This window comes from Puntigrus tetrazona, chromosome 9, assembly GCF_018831695.1.
Source record: "Puntigrus tetrazona isolate hp1 chromosome 9, ASM1883169v1, whole genome shotgun sequence".
Lineage (NCBI taxonomy): Eukaryota > Metazoa > Chordata > Actinopteri > Cypriniformes > Cyprinidae > Puntigrus > Puntigrus tetrazona.
This window is the reverse complement of record NC_056707.1, coordinates 13,075,397-13,094,151: the sequence shown is the minus strand read 5'-3', so window position 1 is coordinate 13,094,151 and position 18,755 is coordinate 13,075,397. Positions and strand designations below refer to the sequence as shown.

Genomic DNA, 18,755 nt, shown 5'->3' with positions numbered 1-18,755 from the left:
TGTCCGGCAGACTGGGGAAATGTCACACGGGGAAATATGGAGATCGGTGTTTGAACAGTGAACTCAGCTCATCTGTGGCAGTGGCACAATGCCAGACTCACACACACACACACACACACACACACACACACACACACACACACTGTATGCTACTTTTAGGGGATATCTTGTACAAAAATAAAAATTCATTTTCTCTCATAAACTCTTTTCAAAACCTTTTTTTTAAACTATGACAAAAAGACATGTTTTGAAGTTTTTGCATACTGCTCTTTTACATACGCTGAAACTGGATGGAGAACAGAGGCTGTCAAGCTTTAAAAATATGGAAGAAGAGAAGCTTAGTTAGTAAAGACTAAAACCATAAACTCAAATAATATTATTGGGAAAATATAATTAACTGAATGAAATGAAATATAGAACAACTATTTTACTATACAAATAAAATACTATTTTATTTCATCAACATTACTTAATTTCATTCTGTACAACTAGATTAACGAAAATTACTAAAACCAACTGAAATGCAAATGAGCTAAAATTAGTAAAATATTTCAGAATATATAATACTATATCAATGATAAAATAACACTGGCTTAAACTGATAAATAACCGATTGAGTTTTCTACATATTAGTGATTCACTGGCCCAGACATAAAGCTGCTAGGAATTCAGGCGAGGCTGACCATGATGGAGGGTTTCAAAAAACAGATAGAACAAGAAAAACAGTTATAATACCTTTAAAGCTGATTGCACAGGATCAAAGTACAATAAACAAAGGACATCCAGCAGACAGCTCACAGTTATTATAATCATAAATTCTTAGTGCATTAGGGTAAATTACTACGTGTGTGTCTTATGATGAAGTTCAAACCAGACTTTGAATGTTTACAATCGTGCTCAATCGTCTAAATGAACAAAGAATAGGAAAGACACTAACTCATTCATAGATCCGTCAAGTAAACATTGTGAAATAAACGCCTCACCTGGAAATCTGGCGTGTCAAAGATAAACACGCCACATTGTGCTTCGACCAGAGGTCATTTTCTGGATAATGACAATCAATAGAGACAGAATAACACGCATAACTTAGATATCTGTTTGGGAGTGTTATTAAAGGACAAGAATCTAACATAAATTTTATCTCCCCATCCGTTCATTTGCTGAGACTGAGGCCAATGCAGAAAAACACTGCTAATGTTGACTGTGTTGTGGGGTGATGGGTTACGTGTGTTCTCCTGTCCGTGGGCTCAACTATAAAAACCCCACATCTACACACGGGCATCGACAGATATTTCATGCCTAAACAAGTCACATTGCACTTAAAGTGATAGTTTACCTAAAATCATGTACTGTAATGTTGTAATTAATATTTTATACAACGCAAAAGATGTTTTAAAAAAACAGAAACGATCAGAAAACAGTCACTTGGCTTTCGCTGTTTGGACAAAACATCGCTTCTCAACACCAGTTCATGTTCCAGAGAAGAAAGTCGTGGATACAGTTTTGAACTAACATGAAAGTTTTTTTTTTTTACCATTTCATTAAAAAGGTTTTTATTATGTTTTAAGGTATTTCACGATCAACTATTACATATTGCAGTGAGGCCTGACCTCTGCAGGTAGAGAGTACTCACTGCACTTGAAAAGAAAAGAACAAATAAATAAAATTAAATAATCAATTAATTCACTAACTGACAGTTTAGCACTGGTATTTCACGACCACAAAAACTACCCAAAAAACCCGAAGTGCATGTCATGACAGGTACTAATTGTTACATTTTTGGACCAAATGTGAAAACGTTTCAGTAAACGAATGAACTTTTGCAGTTGGATAATGACACTGTAAAGCATCTCAGCAATGTGTAGTTTCCTGTCAGCTATGTAAAAACATCCTGTTGTTGATTATATTTAATTAGAGTCTGAAGATCCGTAGGTCAACTTTCTTATTAGTTTCATATTATCGGTGACTGTTATTGAGATGTCACTCATAGCGATGCATGATTTACGTTTCAGCTTCATGGGAAGATTCTCGAGCATGCAAAGACATGTCATGCAAAACACACTAAAGTTATGTATATGTTATACATAATTGCTACCTTTGTTTGAAACTTGGATGGCTTCGTTGGTAACAGGTTCTTCAATATGACTGTTAGGTGAACGCAAATTGTTTGGTGCCTGGTAAGAGATCGTGCTTGTGGTATCACAGTAATGAGAACGGAAAGACTTCAGCCTTCATTAGCCGAATGATAGCAGACAGATTTATTTCTCTCGCCTCCGGGACCTTTTGACCTGTGATGAAAAAAAAGCAGTAGATGGTAAAGACATTTGAGAGATAATTTGACTCAGATCTTGACGGCCCTAAAGGAACAGCATTTCTCAAACCCTCCCAACCACCCACATTAAACGCTATTTCCTCACTTTATTTATTTATTTTTGTAAAGATCAAGAATCCAACAGGAATCAAAAACTAAGTGTATAGTTTAAAAAGGAATCACTGTTAAATGGATGGCCACTAGCTTAAACGATATCGAGTGCAATATAAGTTAACAGCAATACATTACTGATTTGCCTCAAAACCTTGCGATAGAAAATTGATAGAAAAAAACCTGTGTTAAGTGTTGTGAAGGTGTTGGAATGGGTCTTCACTTGGCTTGGCAACTGATTCAGCGTAGCTGAGAATGCAAAGTATGTCTACTATGTACCTCTTGCACTTTATTCTGTTTGACTGGAGCTCTCTTAGACTATAGAGAAAGCAAAAAGAAAATCGTATACCAAATTCATAGTCGCCAGTGTTACAACTCCATCTTCCATTTTGAAAACACGTGAGCCTGAGGATAAAGGGTATGCTCATTTTCATTAAGACTCTCTCTTACCCCTGTGGCACACAGACTGTCAGACAGAGACAGGAAGTGCAGGGGCTCCACTGGACTGGTCTGGGGATGAAGTAGGAAGAACTTCTGCAGACAAAGAACGTTAGGAATTCCTTAGTCCTAAGGGTCCAGTCCTCTACATGACCTTTAGAGGTCACTAACTTTTCTCTATAACTTTAAAAGAAAATGTAATAATAATGTCTTGGCTATTTTAACTAATTTCCCCAAAATCCAGGATGGACAGTCTCATCTGTTGTTAAAGTTTGTTTGAAGCAGCACTATGCATTTGTCTGTTTTTTTTTTTTTAATAGCCTTTCTGTTGTTGCTAGGGTAAATCTGGCCATAAACATGCATTAGTAAATAATAGAGTCTTATTTTAAAGGAAAATAAGAGGTTCATTTTGAAATTACACCCATTATTTTTAATGCTTTTCATCATCAATGCCACATGTATTTGATCAAAAATACAGCAAAACAGTTATAGGCTATTGTGTAAAATTATTATAGTATAAAATAACTTTTCTATTTCAAAATGTAATTTATTCCTCTGCTGGCAAAGCAGCCTTCCGTATCACACGATTCTTCAGAAATCATAAACATTCAGAAATACAGAAACATTTTGTATATTATCTTATATTATACTGTATATTATCAATGCTGAAAACATTTCCTTAATGTTTGTTGTGAAAACTGTTTTTATGAATAAATAGAAGATTCCAGACGCTAGTTTTGACATAAAATATTTGTAGCATTATAAATGTATTTACTGTCACTTTTGATCATCTGCTGAATAACTTTTGTAATTATTTATTTAGTTTGTACATATTTCTGATCCAAGACCTCAAACATTAAAAACAGCCAAAACGAATTGTTGAATCATCTCGCTAGAAAAACCTAAAACTAACCACAAAAGAAAAAGCATAAATAAAAAAACACACTGCTTTGTGATATAAATTATTTATTTACATTACAGAAAAAGGACCCCATCAAGACAAACAAATTAACTATTGGAAATATTACCCATACATAACCAAATAACAGGACTTGTCCTATCATGGTGTCCTAAAATTCTCTGTTTGTGTCCTGTGCCACAGGTGCAAGGCATCGTGTGTAGAACCCATCGTCCTCCGTTATATCTGCACCGTTGTCCTCCGTCCCTCCATCCCATCATCCAGCAGGATGCAGTGTCTCCAGGGGACGGAGTGCGAGTTTCTTCTTTTCAGTCCTCTGTTCAAACTACGTTTCCCATGATTCTCTGCTCACAGGCTCAAATGAGGCGGGTGGAGGCGCGCAGGGTGTTTTCAGAGTTGTAGTGCATTGTGTTCTGCTTCTGTCGGTTGATTCTGTTGGTCCGCGGGCACTTCCTACCGAGGAAGGAAGCGAAAGGACACCCTTAGCATACATGTAACTTGCCTCCAACAGGCAGCTCTGCGTTATTTCGAATCAAAACAATGCCTGGAAGGAAAAACTCAGAGCTTAAAAAACGTTTGCTATCAAAATAGCTTGCTATTTAGAGTTTGCAGACTGGAAGTTTATAAAGGAATGTTTCATGCATTCTTCTGCATCAGTATTCATCACAGTTTTCCACTGATATGACTTGAAACAGCACAACAGCTCACAGACTCTTTGCCCTAAAGGGGCTGCTTCTTTCACTGGAGAAGAGAATAAATAAATAAACGCTGACACTGAAACTAAATTAACAATGATTCCTAATGTATATGTTACTCTGGCCCATACAAATTGAAACTGACAAATGCTTTTTGACTGGAGTCTTTAAGTAATGTTATTACGATTTGATTCATATTTGTCAAAAGTACTATTCATCATTTTGGGAGGTATATGTTTGTGTGGGTAATTTCTGGGCCACAAGCAACATGAAATGAAATAGCAATCTTTGAGCTGAGTGGGTACAATACAACATTTGCTCAACATTTGAATTTAGAGGAATATTCATTTGCTCAAACACTGAAAGATGGGTTCCAAAGTTTGATGCAATCCTCATTTGTCCACTTTTCTTTAGTCAAGAAATGTCAAGCTTTTTAGAACTACTGTTTTTTATGCTTACCCAAAGCTGAACTTATTTGATCATAAATAGGGTAAAAATGGTAAAAATGGTTTCTCCACCCCGAAATGAAAATGTTGTCATTAATCCAAACCTGTAAAAGCTCCTTGCGACACAGTTTAAGATATTTTGGATGAAAACTGTAAGGCTTATGACTGTCATTGTCAGAATACTCCATCTACAAGCTAACGTTATAAAATTACAACAATACTGTTTGGCTTTCACAGCACAGCGTATTCTATTATGTGTCCAGCTGTGCTCTCCAAAAGGGCACTATGTTGACATTAAGGTACAGGATCGTCGTTCCATATCGAACGATATGGAGGTAAATGATTAAATGATAAAATGTTCATTAGTAACCCTTTAATACATAAAAAAAAAAAAATTCTCGTGCTTAGTTTCTTGAGAAATCGTTTTAATATGTTGATTTGGTACCGAAATTGAAAACTTAATCTGCTTTTTTGTTTAATGTTTTTGTGGAAATTCAAATGAGATTCCTTGATGAATGGACAGTTAAAAGAGTTGTTTGAAATACAAATATTTTGTAACATTATAAATGTCTTTGCAGTCGCTTCTGTTTAATTTAAAGCGTTCTTGCTCAATAAAAATATTTATTTCTTTGAACAACTAAATCTTACTGATCACTAACTTTTGAAAGGTGGCATATATAGACTAATTGTTCGACTAGATCTGAGGTCTTTGATGTAAGAATGAAAATATTACAGTAGATGGGTGAGTTATTTAGTGCTGCCAGCGATTTAGATTTCACTAGCAGCCCCGCACACACACACACACACACACACACACACACACACCCTTCAACAGTGACCTTTCACGGAGTGTAAAGTGTGTTATTCTGCAGACTCTTGCTGGCAGGAACTCTCACTCTATAAAGAGCTGCGAGTGTGCGCGATCTACCCAGGAGGTAGCTATCCTCTGCTTTGCTTCGCAGTAGCACAACGTGTGTGATATAATGCTGTGGTGTGTGTGTTTACACTCACCGGGTGATACACAGCACCACTACACATATGATGGCCACCTGCAGAGCCCCAATGACAGACGCGATGAGGACGTAGCGGAGCTTTCCAGAGCCAGGCACCACGTACAGCACATTATACTCCTTAGTGTCACACTGTGGGCCGCTGAATCCTGAGTGACAGCTGAAGAAAAGAGGAAGAAACAGCGTTATATCCTTGTTAGATTAGATGCGAGTGTTTTAGTCCTCTGTGGATTTATTCAGGCTGTTTTAAAGAGTCTCCTCTCTCTGTAATATTTCTGTTCACACACAAACACACCGCAGTGTTTCTAGCTCTCAAAGACTTTCCTCAGAAACACCTGCTGTTTTACTGCAGCACCTGCCAGAAAGACTCTCCTGTCTTATCATTTCTCTCTAGTACCCTTTACTTTGTTTTTTTTCAGACACTTTAATATGAGTTTCGCAACTTGAGCAGCTAGTTATTTTTTAAATAAGCTGATGTGTGCAGTTTTCCTGTTTAACACATTCTTCTGTCCTAGTTGGATCTAAAAAAACTGTTGTAGATTGAATTCTCTAAAAAATATCTATCTATCTATCTATCTATCTATCTATCTATCTATCTATCTATCTATCTATCTATCTATCTATCTATCTATCTATCTATCTATCTATCTATCTATCTATCTAAGTAACGTAAACATGTTATTTCAGCTAGTTGCCAAGAATTTTTTTGAAACTAAATGTATCTAAATAAAGCAGTAAAATAGGCCATAAAAATAAAAAAAATATATACAAAAACAAAAGTACTAAAACTTCTCGATGGAACTAAAATGAAAGGCCTACAAATAAATTCAAACAGTAAATAAAAATTAGAATAATATCCCAACAGTACTATAATAACTGAAAAAAAAGTTTAGTTTGTTTTAAACAAGGCCAATCTTTCTTGGCTTGAACACTAGGGGGAGACAAAGATCTGTAACACAGTGTTACACACACAATCACGAGAGGTGGGTGCCAATTCACAATGTATTTTTGTAGACAGGATACGCTGGCGTGATCAGACACATCATGACTGGTACCTGCAGGATGGTGTCGAGAGCATGTTGGGATATTCACAGTCTCCGTGAACACAATAGTTCTTATAGTGCTCAGGGCAGGGGATGTACAGCCCTCTCGCCACCTCTGAAACCTCAGGCTTCTCCTCTATAATTCAAACACAGTGGGTCAGAACAGCACAAAGTCAAGGGCACTTCAAAACCACAGGACAAATATATTAAAAACAACTTTTTATAATTAAACACACCCACCCGTGTAGTCTGTCCTGGCGTACTGTCCATCTCCTGCTTTGGTGCCTGTAATCATGTCGCCTACAGAATAGAAATAAATTCAAATGCTAAAATGAACAGATCTGCTGGTTACATAATGTAACATTGCCCCCCCGCACACCCCCTTTCATTTGTACATTGTCATTTTGAAGATATCATCTGGGAAATTGCTATATTCTAGAGACTAATGATCATATGAACATGAATGAACTTGATTATGTAACAGTGATTTATAACGTTCATATGTACATGTGTTCTCTGTTGTTGTCTTATATAAATGCAAATCGAATGGAAAAAGACATCATGCAACAACGTAAGAAATTAATACATTATGTAAAGCAATCGTAAATCTGCTTTTCTTACCCTGACAGTGACCCAGGAACTTGACTTCGATTCGTTCCTGGCGCTGACACGACGCCTCTTTTACCTGGCAGGGGTTGTCATAGGAACGGCCGTCTGATGCACACACGGGGTTAAAACTGATGTGGGAGCAGTCGATGTTACAGACGCACCTGTGTCGTGAGAAACAGCTTAGTAAATGCCAATTACTGACAAATCAAACACCATGAAAAAGATCATTAAACAAGTGTCACACCTTGTTTGATCAAGCTGTCAGCTAAGAATAACACTTCAAACATGCAAACTGGGGACTCAAAGTAATTGCTGGAGGGGATTCTGTGTTTCACACCTGATATTGATGCAAAAACTTCACTGTTCAATTAATGTTTTTTCAGGGCCTCTTTCGAAACAATGCATTTTTTTTGGGCCTTCTACCAGTTTTTAATTAACATTTCAGGGAAAAGGGGACTGGAAATGATGGGGACAGAAGGGTGAAACAGAGCGGAGAAGTGTCACAAAGCAGATTAGAAGGCTGGTCAGCCAAACCAACAGCAGGGTTCAATACAAACACTACACCACAACAAAAAAATAAAGATTTCCCGATTCAGCTGTGATCCACAAGTTTTAATTTCATTTTATTTGGGTATATATTTGGGTCATGATGCTAACTTTGTGTACACATGATTATAAATTACAGTGTTTTAGATCCAATGCAATAATTCTAACTATTTAGTAAAATTAATGCTTACACTTTATTTTGATCGTCTACTACAATTTGCAACTACGTTAGAACTAATTCTGTCAAAAAAAGAGTTACCAAAGAATTCTGTCAGACCCACTATCATTAAAGATGATTGACAATTAGTAAACAGTTTGGACTGGCTGCATGGTTTTATTCTGAGAAAGGACTCCCCGTGCATGCATGCAGCCTAGTATGGATACGAGCAGAGAGACCAAAAATAACCCCCCTCTGGGGTAAATAGAAAAGAACCAACATAAATGTATTGCAGATATCATTAATATTAAAACATTTAAAGTAGTCTGGTTCAAAGGAAAATCAGATGGCCAAAACCTAACTGGAGGAGAGGAGGAGCGTAATTAGGACCTTGTATATGAACGCTGAGATAGGTGTTGCATACTTCTAGGTAGACTTGAATCAGCTGAGACTTAGCTGATCTACCAGAACTAACGCAATGCTTGATTATTGTGAAATATTATAAAAATGAGCTTGTGCTCAACATTCAAATACTTGGCTAGCGCTTGCTGAAGCAGTTGAGGCACGCTCCAGAAACCCTTCACCTTCCCCAGCTCCACCTGTATTTTGTGTTCAAATCTCAAAACTGCCATGTATAACACACTCCTAAACTTTCACAGAGCTGTCACGACAGATACATGTTAATATAAATATTGATGCCAAAGCTGAATTGTAAGCTTCCTTAATCCGGTCTTCAGACAATCCTTCAGAAATCATTCTAATATGCTGATTTAGTGCTGAAAAAACTATTCTTCAACTATAATTCTACATAATTTAACAAAGAAAAATATAAAAGCGCAGCAAAAGTTTGTCCCAAAAAACAGCATACTTGCCAGGAATGGACAGTTTACGTATTTCACGTATTCTGTTGCTGGTAGATTCAATCAATCAAACGAACACTTGTTTTTATGCCTACAAGAAAATTGCTTTTGTAAAAGCCAGTTCTGCAAAGGGTGAACATTACGATTTTAATGTACACCTCTCCATCATGTATGAGTGTGTTAAGCTCAGCGTTTTCACAGGCGTCCTGCGAGACTACAGCCCCGCGACATACACAGATTACAATGGTAAAAAATACAGGCCCCTTTTACAAAAGGTCTGCATCAGCGGGAACGGCAGTCTCGCATAAACATTAACTGACATTCATAATTGCCCATTTGGCTTGAGGCTGGATGAATTACCATTAGAAACAGATTAACACCAACATCAACAATGTTTTTATGATGTGTCTGCTCTATAAATGTTGATAAGGGTGTCAAGATTGCAAATGTAATGAGTAAAGTCTGTTTTTTCATCTTCTCGTCTCAGCGTGAAGCTAGAAAGGAAAGCTCAGGAATGAATGTGGACGGGATCGAACTGGATGCTGCAGTGATTTTCAATCTATAGCTCATTCTTGAGTCTATCATCTCAGGGGCTTAATGACTAGCACAGAAGACTGGCTTAGCTACCAAAGCACCGCGAACACATCAGTGGAGAATAATACGACGGTCCATTTCAAACGATGAGAAATGATGAGTTCCAACACTTTGATGTTCTTTCGCTCATTTTAATGGCCGCTTTTATTCACATACCTTCATTAACGACGGTAATGAGCGCTTATGCGCATACGGATGAAAGGCGATGCTCTTCTGAGGAAACAAAGACACGCAAAAACCTAGACCAAGTTTCTGACATTTGCGACCGACAACACACAAAGCCTGCATTTGCGTGTGAACCAGTCATTCATTTCTGCCCGAGAGAATCAAAAACCTGTCATCCAGTCTTCTGCGTGTGTATTTGGTATGTTAGCATTTCCCAAAAGAGTTGACATGAATTTATGGTCTGCATCTTCAGCTCAGGTGTCTCTGCTGCAGTTTCTCTCTAAAGTGTGTACGTGTCGTCTCTGCTCCACTGTAAGAACATGTTGAGCAGAAATGACAATTAAACTGCTGTCCGCAGTCACTTCCCGCTGCAGCAAACAGACGACAGTATAATTATAAATCTGTCATTATTTTTGTGTATGTGGTTCTTTTTTAATATTTCCACCCAGCCAGTGAGCTTTGGTGATGTATGGAGTCATTTTGTATTCTGGCACTACTGGAATAATGCGAACTGACTACAAATAAAAGATAAAAATATCTGTTTTAAATAGAGACGTTAACTGAATTGAACTCTGGCGTGGAGTCAACTCAAGGGCAGCTTTGATTGTTTGTGTCACATCTCTGGACTCTGTGTTTATGTTTTCGTTTCATGCCATGTGCTCCCTGTGCCCTGCCTTCCCTCTGTGTTAATTATGTTATTGTCATCAGCTGTGTCTCGTCAATTACCCTGTGTATTTAAGTCCTGTGTTTTGAGTTCTGTTTGGCCGAGCGTCAAGGTCCCTACCCGATGTTGATACCCTGTGTTGATTCTGCCTGCCTGCCTGCCTGCCTGCCTGCCTGTTCTACCTGCCTGCCTTTTTGTATCTTTGTTACCATTTTGAAATTAAATCCATTTACGTTTATTTTACGTGTCGCACTTCGCCCCGCGAAAGCGCAACCGTGACAGAACGCTCGGACCGATAAAAAAGTAAATAGCGCGATTTTCCCCTTATTTTTTGTTTTTTGCCATGTTTGCCCAGTTTAAAGACCCGAACTTCCTCATCCGCCTGCTGGAGCAGGGGGATTGCTCTCTCGAGGACTACACCGAACTATTCTCGAACTGGCCAACGACTCCGCTACCCGGACTGCTCTCTGCTCGAAATCTATTTCCGCGGACTTAACACCTCCAGCCAAGCGCAGCTGTCCGGGAGCGTCCTCGAGAGAGCCTCGCCAGATACGTCGAGTGGGTGCTGGTGTCCTGCAAATCAACAATGATGGTTGCGCCTGAGGACAACGACACCAGCCCCACTCCAGATCCAGAGCCTAGCCCATCCCTTCACCGCATGGTCGAGCCCCAGCCTGAGCCCACCGCTGACACGGGGGCGGAGTCGAGCGTGACCACGGACCCATCGTCACAGAGAGCGACAGAGCCGTGGAGCGTAACAGGACCTGAGCCGTATACGTCAGACCAGGTGCGCGAGCCAGCAACGGAGCTCCCCGCGGTGGAGACAGCCGTCTGTCAGGAGAGCGCGGAGTGGAGCTCCGCCCACTACACATCGGCTGAGGATGAGCTGATCATCCACCTGGGGCTGCTGGATCTGCAAAGGGAGCTGGATGATGTAGACTTGGACTTAGACTGGGCACCTCCCCTGTATCCTGAGTTCCTGTTCCCGTTCAGCTACCCAGTAAGCCCGCTGGTTCCGCCCAGCCGTCCCGTTAGCCCGCTGGTTCCGCCCAGCCGTCCCGTTAGCCCGCTGGTTCCGCCCAGCCGCCCCGTTAGCCCGCTGGTTCCGCCCAGCCGCCCCGTTAGCCCGCTGGTTCCGCCCAGCCGTCCCGTTAGCCCGCTGGTTCCGCCCAGCCGCCCCGTTAGCCCGCTGGTTCCGCCCAGCCGCCCCGTTAGCCCGCTGGTTCCGCCCAGCTGTCCCGTTCCTGTGCCCGCGCGCCGCGGCGCTCTGTCCCGTTCCTGTGCCCGCGCCACGGCGCTCCTCCAGTGCCCGGCGCCACGCGGCGCTCCTCCAGTGCCCGCGCGCACGCGGCGCTCCTCCAGTGCCCGCGCCACGCGGCGCTCCTCCAGTGCCCGCGCCACGTGCGCTCCTCCAGTGCCGCGCGCCACGTCGCGCTCCCTCCAGTGCCCGCGCCACGCGGCGCCTCCTCCAGTGCCCGCGCCCACGCGCGCTCCTCCAGTGCCGCCTCAAGTTCTCCCACCCTCCCACCCTTGCCATACCATATCGATGGATCCCAGCAGCCCCGCGCCATCCTCAGCTCACCATCCGGAGCTCGCCACGGGTCTGCCGGTCTCCATCGCCGTCGAGGGTGGACGATCCTCGCCTCACCGTCGTGCCCCGAGACCCAGACTCCTCCTCGGCCCGTAGACCCGTCAGCTCCCCTGGGCTCCTAGCTCCCTCCTCTACACCGTGGTCCGTCAGTCCACCAGCTCCACCAGGCTCCATCGTCCCTCCGGCTCCGCCTTGGTCTGTCGTCGACCATCCGTCGCCTCTGGATTCCTCTCCTCCGGCTTTGCCTCGCCCCTCCATCCCACCGGCTCTGTCAGGCTCCTCCTTCCTCCGGCTTCACCTCAGTCCTCAGTCGCTCTGGCTCCGCGCGCCCTTCCCGTCCCCGTCTCCGTGTGTCGTCGCCGAAGCCTGCGGCGTCGCCTTGGACCTCCAGCGCCTCGACGTCACCCTGGCTCTTCGGCTCTCCGTCTCCACCTCGGTCTCCTCCTCCACCTGCTCCGCCACCGTCGGTCGGCCCCATGGAGTCGATGGCTGCTCCTCCTCCATGGCTCCTCCCTCCGTCGGCTCCACCTTGGACCACCATAGCTGGGCTCTGGATCTCCTCCTGCTCCGGACTCCTCCTGTCTCCTCCCTGGCTCCTCCCTCCGTCTACACCTCCTTGGACCCTTCTGCCTTCTGCCTGCCCACTCCTGGGGATCCGTCCTCCACCAGAACCTCCTCCCAAGACCCGGTATCCCCAAATCCTAGTCATTTTGGTTTTGTTTGTTTTCATTTGTTACCCTTTAGGTGCGAGGACGCACCTTCCGGGAGGGGGGGGTAATGTCACATCTCTGGACTCTGTGTTTATGTTTTTTCGTTTCATGCCATGTGCTCCCTGTGCCCTGCCTTCCCTCTGTGTTAATTATGTTATTGTCATCAGCTGTGTCTCGTCAATTACCCTGTGTATTTAAGTCCTGTGTTTTGAGTTCTGTTTGGCCGAGCGTCAAGGTCCCTACCCGATGTTGATACCCCTGTGTTGATTCTGCCTGCCTGCCTGCCTGCCTGCCTGCCTGTTCTACCTGCCTGCCTTTTTGTATCTTTGTTACCATTTTGAAATTAAATCCATTTACGTTTATTTTACGTGTCGCACTTCGCCCCGCGAAAGCGCAACCGTGACAGTTTGCCATTGCTAATTGAGATCTGTAATGCATAGTAATTTAGATACATCCCCAGGAACATTGGATTGGAGATAAAAACAAACAGGCACAATGATATTGCGATGTATTTATTGTGAAGCACTGGTAATGCTCACACACACACACACACGCATTTTCTCTCCAGTATGACCGTCTGTAGTGGTCATAAAGGCTAATGTGTCTTGAGAGCATGAATATTTAATGTCGCCTCTCACATTCTCTTTGCGCACACACCCACACACACACACACACACACACTGCAAATGCATTGCATCAACAACACAAACACTCACACATTCACACATTCATATAGATGAACACACGCACATCGAAGTTTTCCAATAGCTAATCAAGTAATAATGGCTTTGTGAGTGAGACTAACTGAATGGTTGAGATTTCCTTTAAAAAATCAGGTTGTTTGTATGGTATCCTCTGTATGTGTGCGAGTGTGTTTATCTTGTTGAGTGAGGGGATATGTCTTATTGATTTGTAAGAGCCATGTGGTTTCTCTGTTATCTAAACTTTTCCAGCATGGCCTGTGGGCTTCCTGTCTGTCCGGCTGCTCTTCGCTCACACACTTCAATCTCTCTCTCTCTCTCTCTCTCTCTCTCTCTCTCTCTCTCTCTCTCAGTAGCAGGATTATGATGACAGAGTATGCACTGAGGATAAGTCTCTGTTTTGTATCTGTGGTAGTTTGGTGAGAACAGATGATGAGTTTTTGGCTTTTTTCTAAAGTTTACGTTGATATACTTCATTGTGTGCAACCAAAATAACAAGAATGTATACATAATACATAACATTTAAATATAAACCAGTCTTATTACTTATACGCTTTACTACTTTCAGCTGCTCTCAAAAAAAAAAGAAGGTATAATATGCACTCTTAGAACTATCCACAATAGGGCTGTGCCTTGACTTTAAATGCGCAGTGTTCACATTAACTTAATTAAATCATAGCCTTTTGAATTTTAATAATCACATTAGGCCATATTGCGATTCCTGTTTTTCTGTCTGCAAACTTAAAACACCCTAAAATGATAACTAAAACTGACTATCCGTCTTCCTATCTATAGGCTAAGGAACAGTGCACCAACAGAGGTCAACCGTAATCAGATTATTGTATCTATGTGTGAGCATATCTCTGTTCATATACTGTGTATCGTTAATACTGACCAAATTCAGCCCTAATTCCAGACATTCCAAGAATGCATTGCAACAAACTCAAAGGAGTGAGAAATGTTGATTAGAAATAATAAACAACTGAGTCCATATTAAAAATAGAATTGTAAACATTTCAGTGTAATTGAAACGGATTATTCCACACAAGGTATCGTACGCGTCCTATTTTAGCAGCTTTACTGAAATCAATATTACTTCTGTCTTCTGCTCTCTCTATTTATTACACAAACCCAATGACTAAGGCCCTACACAACAGCCAAACAAATCCTTTGCTTGTCGCTACACACAATCAGTGCACAAACACACACAGACATGTTATTAATGCAGCTTATAGCATTGATTTTATTTATAATCGCTCATCTCATTTTTTTCTCCAGTAATCCTTTCAAATGACGCAGGAAGATGGGAAAATGGAGCGAGACAAAAAAAAAAGGGTTGCAGAGAGAGGTAGAGTGTTTTTGGTAGAGGAACAGTGAGGTGAGTGAGTCATCTGCAGTCAAGTGTATCAGAACGAGGGGCCTGTCATGGGACCATCCCTACGACTCAGGCATAAATGCCTCAAATCGTGCTGATATCTCTGAGGAGGGAGAGGCCGGGCTGTTTCATTCTGATGCCTCCAAACACCACGGCTCTCCAGCCAGTGCTTGCTGAATCTTTAGTGAATCTACAGGCTGTCTTTGCCAAGGCCGACATGTAATTCCCTTCAGACGCCCTGAGAGAGATAGGCAGGAGGGAGGAAGAGAGGCCTTCTTCTATTAAGATTAAAGGGTAGTCTCCTTCACTCTTGCTGGCAGTTTGAGCTGTTCACTGATGCCCAGGGCAACGAAAGCCTCCTTTCCACATCCACGGGTGGATTTTAAATATATCATGTGAGTCATGATTTTTTCACATGTTTACAACTCAAACAGATTCGCTAGAAATGATAACCGTTTCTCATTGAATATAGCATGAAGATGTTGCCAGAAGAACAAAGTGGATGCCGAGATTTTTTATTGAATATTAATGAGTTCTCATTGCTGGAGCGTTGGAGCTAAGCGGCCATTCATCAGCAATGATGAAACTGTCATAATTGGCCTTGTTTCTTGTTCATTTATTATGAGCAAGTTCTTAAAGTTCATATTAAAAGAACTAAGATATGTGAAATATACCATATTGACCCAGTGTCCCATATTTCATATCATGCTATGACAGCACCAATCAATCTAAAACAATGTGTCTGTTACTGACCAGAGTAAAAAGGAACAGATTTGAAAAAAAGATTTCTGTTTAAAGAAATTGATATTTTTATTCTGCACGGATTATTTAAATTGACCAAAATTGGCAGGAAAGACATTTATAATGTTAAAATACTCCTATTTGAAATAAATGCTGCCATCAAAGAATCCTGAAAATCTGTATCACAGTTTCCACAAAGATTTTATAAGAAATGGTTTTTAGCAAGTGATTTCTGAAGGATCATGTGACTCATGAAACCTGATCTAATGGACTTTTTTAACGTATTCAAATATGTTAGAAAACAGTTATTATAATTTTTCACAACAGTAGTTTTGTATACTGTTTCTAATGTATTTTTCTTCAGATTAATGCAGCCTTGCTGAGCATAAGAGAATTGCAAATGAGAAATAAAGACAATGGCTATCAAGGAAGACTTTAAAGGCAATCATTTACTGAATAATGACTTAAATTTCAGCCTGATCCTCAAATACAGCTCCTTTTTTGTCCCCATCTGCCTCTATCATATTAAATAAAGCAGTGTGATCTCTCTTAAAATTAACTACTTTAGTGTTTTGCCAAGAATAAAAAGTCACACAGTTCTGGAATGACATGTGGGTGAGAAAATAGTGACATTATCAATTTTTGGGTGAACCGTCCATTTAAATTAACCAACTTATATTTAAATCACAAACACGCATGAAAAAAAATATGGCATCTTTTTTTTTTCCTATTACGTTTCTGTGATATTAGTTTTCCTACAGGCTGTTTTTGTGCTTACCAAACATCTTCAGCATCCACATCACACTCTGCCCCAAACTGGCAAATGTCACAGGTGGACGTCTCCTTCTGTCCATTCTCCGCCGAGCCCTCATTCCCTGCTTGAATACATAAAGACGAGACAAGACAGCATCAGCTACCAAAGGTCTGACAAATATTACTTGCGTCAAGATGAGCTGGCAATCACAGTCCGTTTCTCTCTGTCTCTTTCTCCCACACAAACAGACAGAGGACAGACATAATTCTCATTCAGTCTTTGTCTCTGGCTCTCATGAGAAGTTCAAATCCCCCACTGATCTTTCCTCAGCCTCGCCCCTCATTTCATCATGATGATTTCTGATTTGCCGCTCCTGCTCCCCGGCGATAGAGGCTTCCCAGGAGCCGAAGCTTAAAGCCCCTTGCTATCGCATATCTGCCCTCATCAGTGGACGGGGAAAAGCAATCCCGTATGCCGTGGAATTTAAATTACGTCTCCTCCTCGGAGGATCATCGTTCCCCTTTGGATCCTGACCCTCCATTATGAGGTGCTATTTTTAAAACTTAGACCGCAAAGAAGGAGAGATGAGAAAAAAAAAGGAAGGCAGATGCAAGTAAGAAAAGATAGAACAGGAACAAATAAAATATACTGCATTTCTGTGCAGAGAACAATGTTTAGGTCACATGTGTTTTTAGTCGCTTTTCTTTCATTTTAGTGTAGATGACAAAAGCAAATCTAAACTTTCATCTCAGTGTATTATTTGAGCAATATCACATGAGAGTGCTGTTGTCCTGAATATTAAGGTCAAAATGAAAACAGCTACAGAATCAACTACTGTGTCTCATTGCTGAATCAATCATTTTTCTCAACAACATATGTTGAGTGAATAATGCAATTATAGTTATGCGTTTTGTCTTGGAGTTATTATTTTAGATGAATCAAAATGTAAGTGAATGATTCAATACCTCACTCTTACCACTTGTTGAAGAACAAATCAGTGTTTTGAATTCAAAGACTCAAAAACAAACATAAATTTTACAAGCATGCATAGATCAAGCTTTGCTCTAAACATATCTCGTGTCCGGCATCATAAGCAGATCTCTTCTCTCTGAAGTGTGTCCGGATGGACCCAAGGGTGTGGAAATGAGAAACGTGTCAGAGGGAAGGGGGCAGTAACAGTTATCTCCATCTCCCAGTTTGACGGACCCTCTAAATCGATTTTCCCTGACCAGAAACGCAGTCGATCGCCAACCCCTCCCCCCCGTTTCATCTGCAACCGCTGCCAAAAAGATCCTGCTTCTGACCCTGCTTGTGAATATCCACGCTGCATGCAAAAAACAAAGGTCAATGATTGGGTTATATATGTTTTTTCTTTTTTTTGTAATGAATAATATCTATAGAAATCAGAAGCCTTTTTGTTGTTGTTTTGTTGATGAAGAATCTTCAAAAGTGCTTTACATGCATAACGCGAAAGCATTTAAGGTTATAAAACATTCAATCTGAGCACACACTGAGAATAGAGGAATAGGGTTTGCTGTAAATGGTGGAAGGAAAGGAGATACTCAAATAAGCAGAAGACAGATGGTGAGTGTCCAAGAAAATGGCTCTTAATGGGACAAACCTACTTGTGCAGAAACTAAGGAGAAAGGTGGGGGTGGATTTAGGGCACAACATGGGCTGTCAGACAGATGATGAATGAAGCCACCCATCTCCTGCACAGTGTATGGAAACTGACCTTCACAACAAATATGTAGCAAGAATGAGAGTAACATTCCAGTCTGGGTCAGAGAAGCTGTGTATGAACTGAGATCGCATGTGAAGCGAAAATAGAACTAAACGAAAAGATTTAATTTTGTTGTGCGAATGAGTGCATGAGAAGCATCGTATATAATTTTTTTTGTTCAATACCTTAGCTTTTCCTAAAAGCATAATTGTTCTGCAGAGTACATTGTTTTGTTTCCCTGAAATAAATGATATTGTTTCATACATGAGCATGAGATGGAAAAGAATACCACTTGATTCTTTCGAGTGGTATTTATCGCAATGCACACAATGCACTGAATGGATGATACTGTAACTCCAGGATCATCTAGTGAAAAGCAGCTCGGATTAACACACACACACACACCATTTGTGAAATGGAAGGGGTTTTCAACATCACAGTTGCGTAAACAAAGAGAATAATGAGAAAGCTCTCCCTGGACTCCAAAAGGTCAAATTATATCATGTACATTATTTTGCTTTTTTAAGATACAATGTTACTATAATGCAACATTGTATTAGCCTACAATAAAAAAACAAACAAAACAATGAAA

At 41.1% G+C, this 18,755-nt stretch overlaps 1 protein-coding gene across 2 annotated transcripts in view; it reads right to left on the bottom strand.

Annotated features, from left to right (window-relative positions):
• Positions 1-3,809: 3,809 nt before the first annotated feature.
• The window catches only part of tmeff2a (transmembrane protein with EGF-like and two follistatin-like domains 2a), a 54,450-nt gene continuing 39,504 nt past the window's right edge, over positions 3,810-18,755 (bottom strand). Inside the window, exons 5-10 of one of the 2 annotated variants that reach the window (XM_043249689.1) lie at positions 16,465-16,561; positions 7,595-7,743; positions 7,214-7,273; positions 6,986-7,109; positions 5,932-6,090; positions 3,810-4,232 (exon numbers count right to left, since the gene is read on the bottom strand). In XM_043249689.1, the coding sequence (XP_043105624.1) occupies positions 4,136-4,232; positions 5,932-6,090; positions 6,986-7,109; positions 7,214-7,273; positions 7,595-7,743; positions 16,465-16,561 (686 nt within the window). In that variant the 3' untranslated portion in view covers positions 3,810-4,135. Of the gene's footprint in view, positions 4,233-5,931; positions 6,091-6,985; positions 7,110-7,213; positions 7,274-7,594; positions 7,744-16,464; positions 16,565-18,755 lie in introns of both variants that reach the window. The other variant, XM_043249688.1, reaches the window with a different exon arrangement.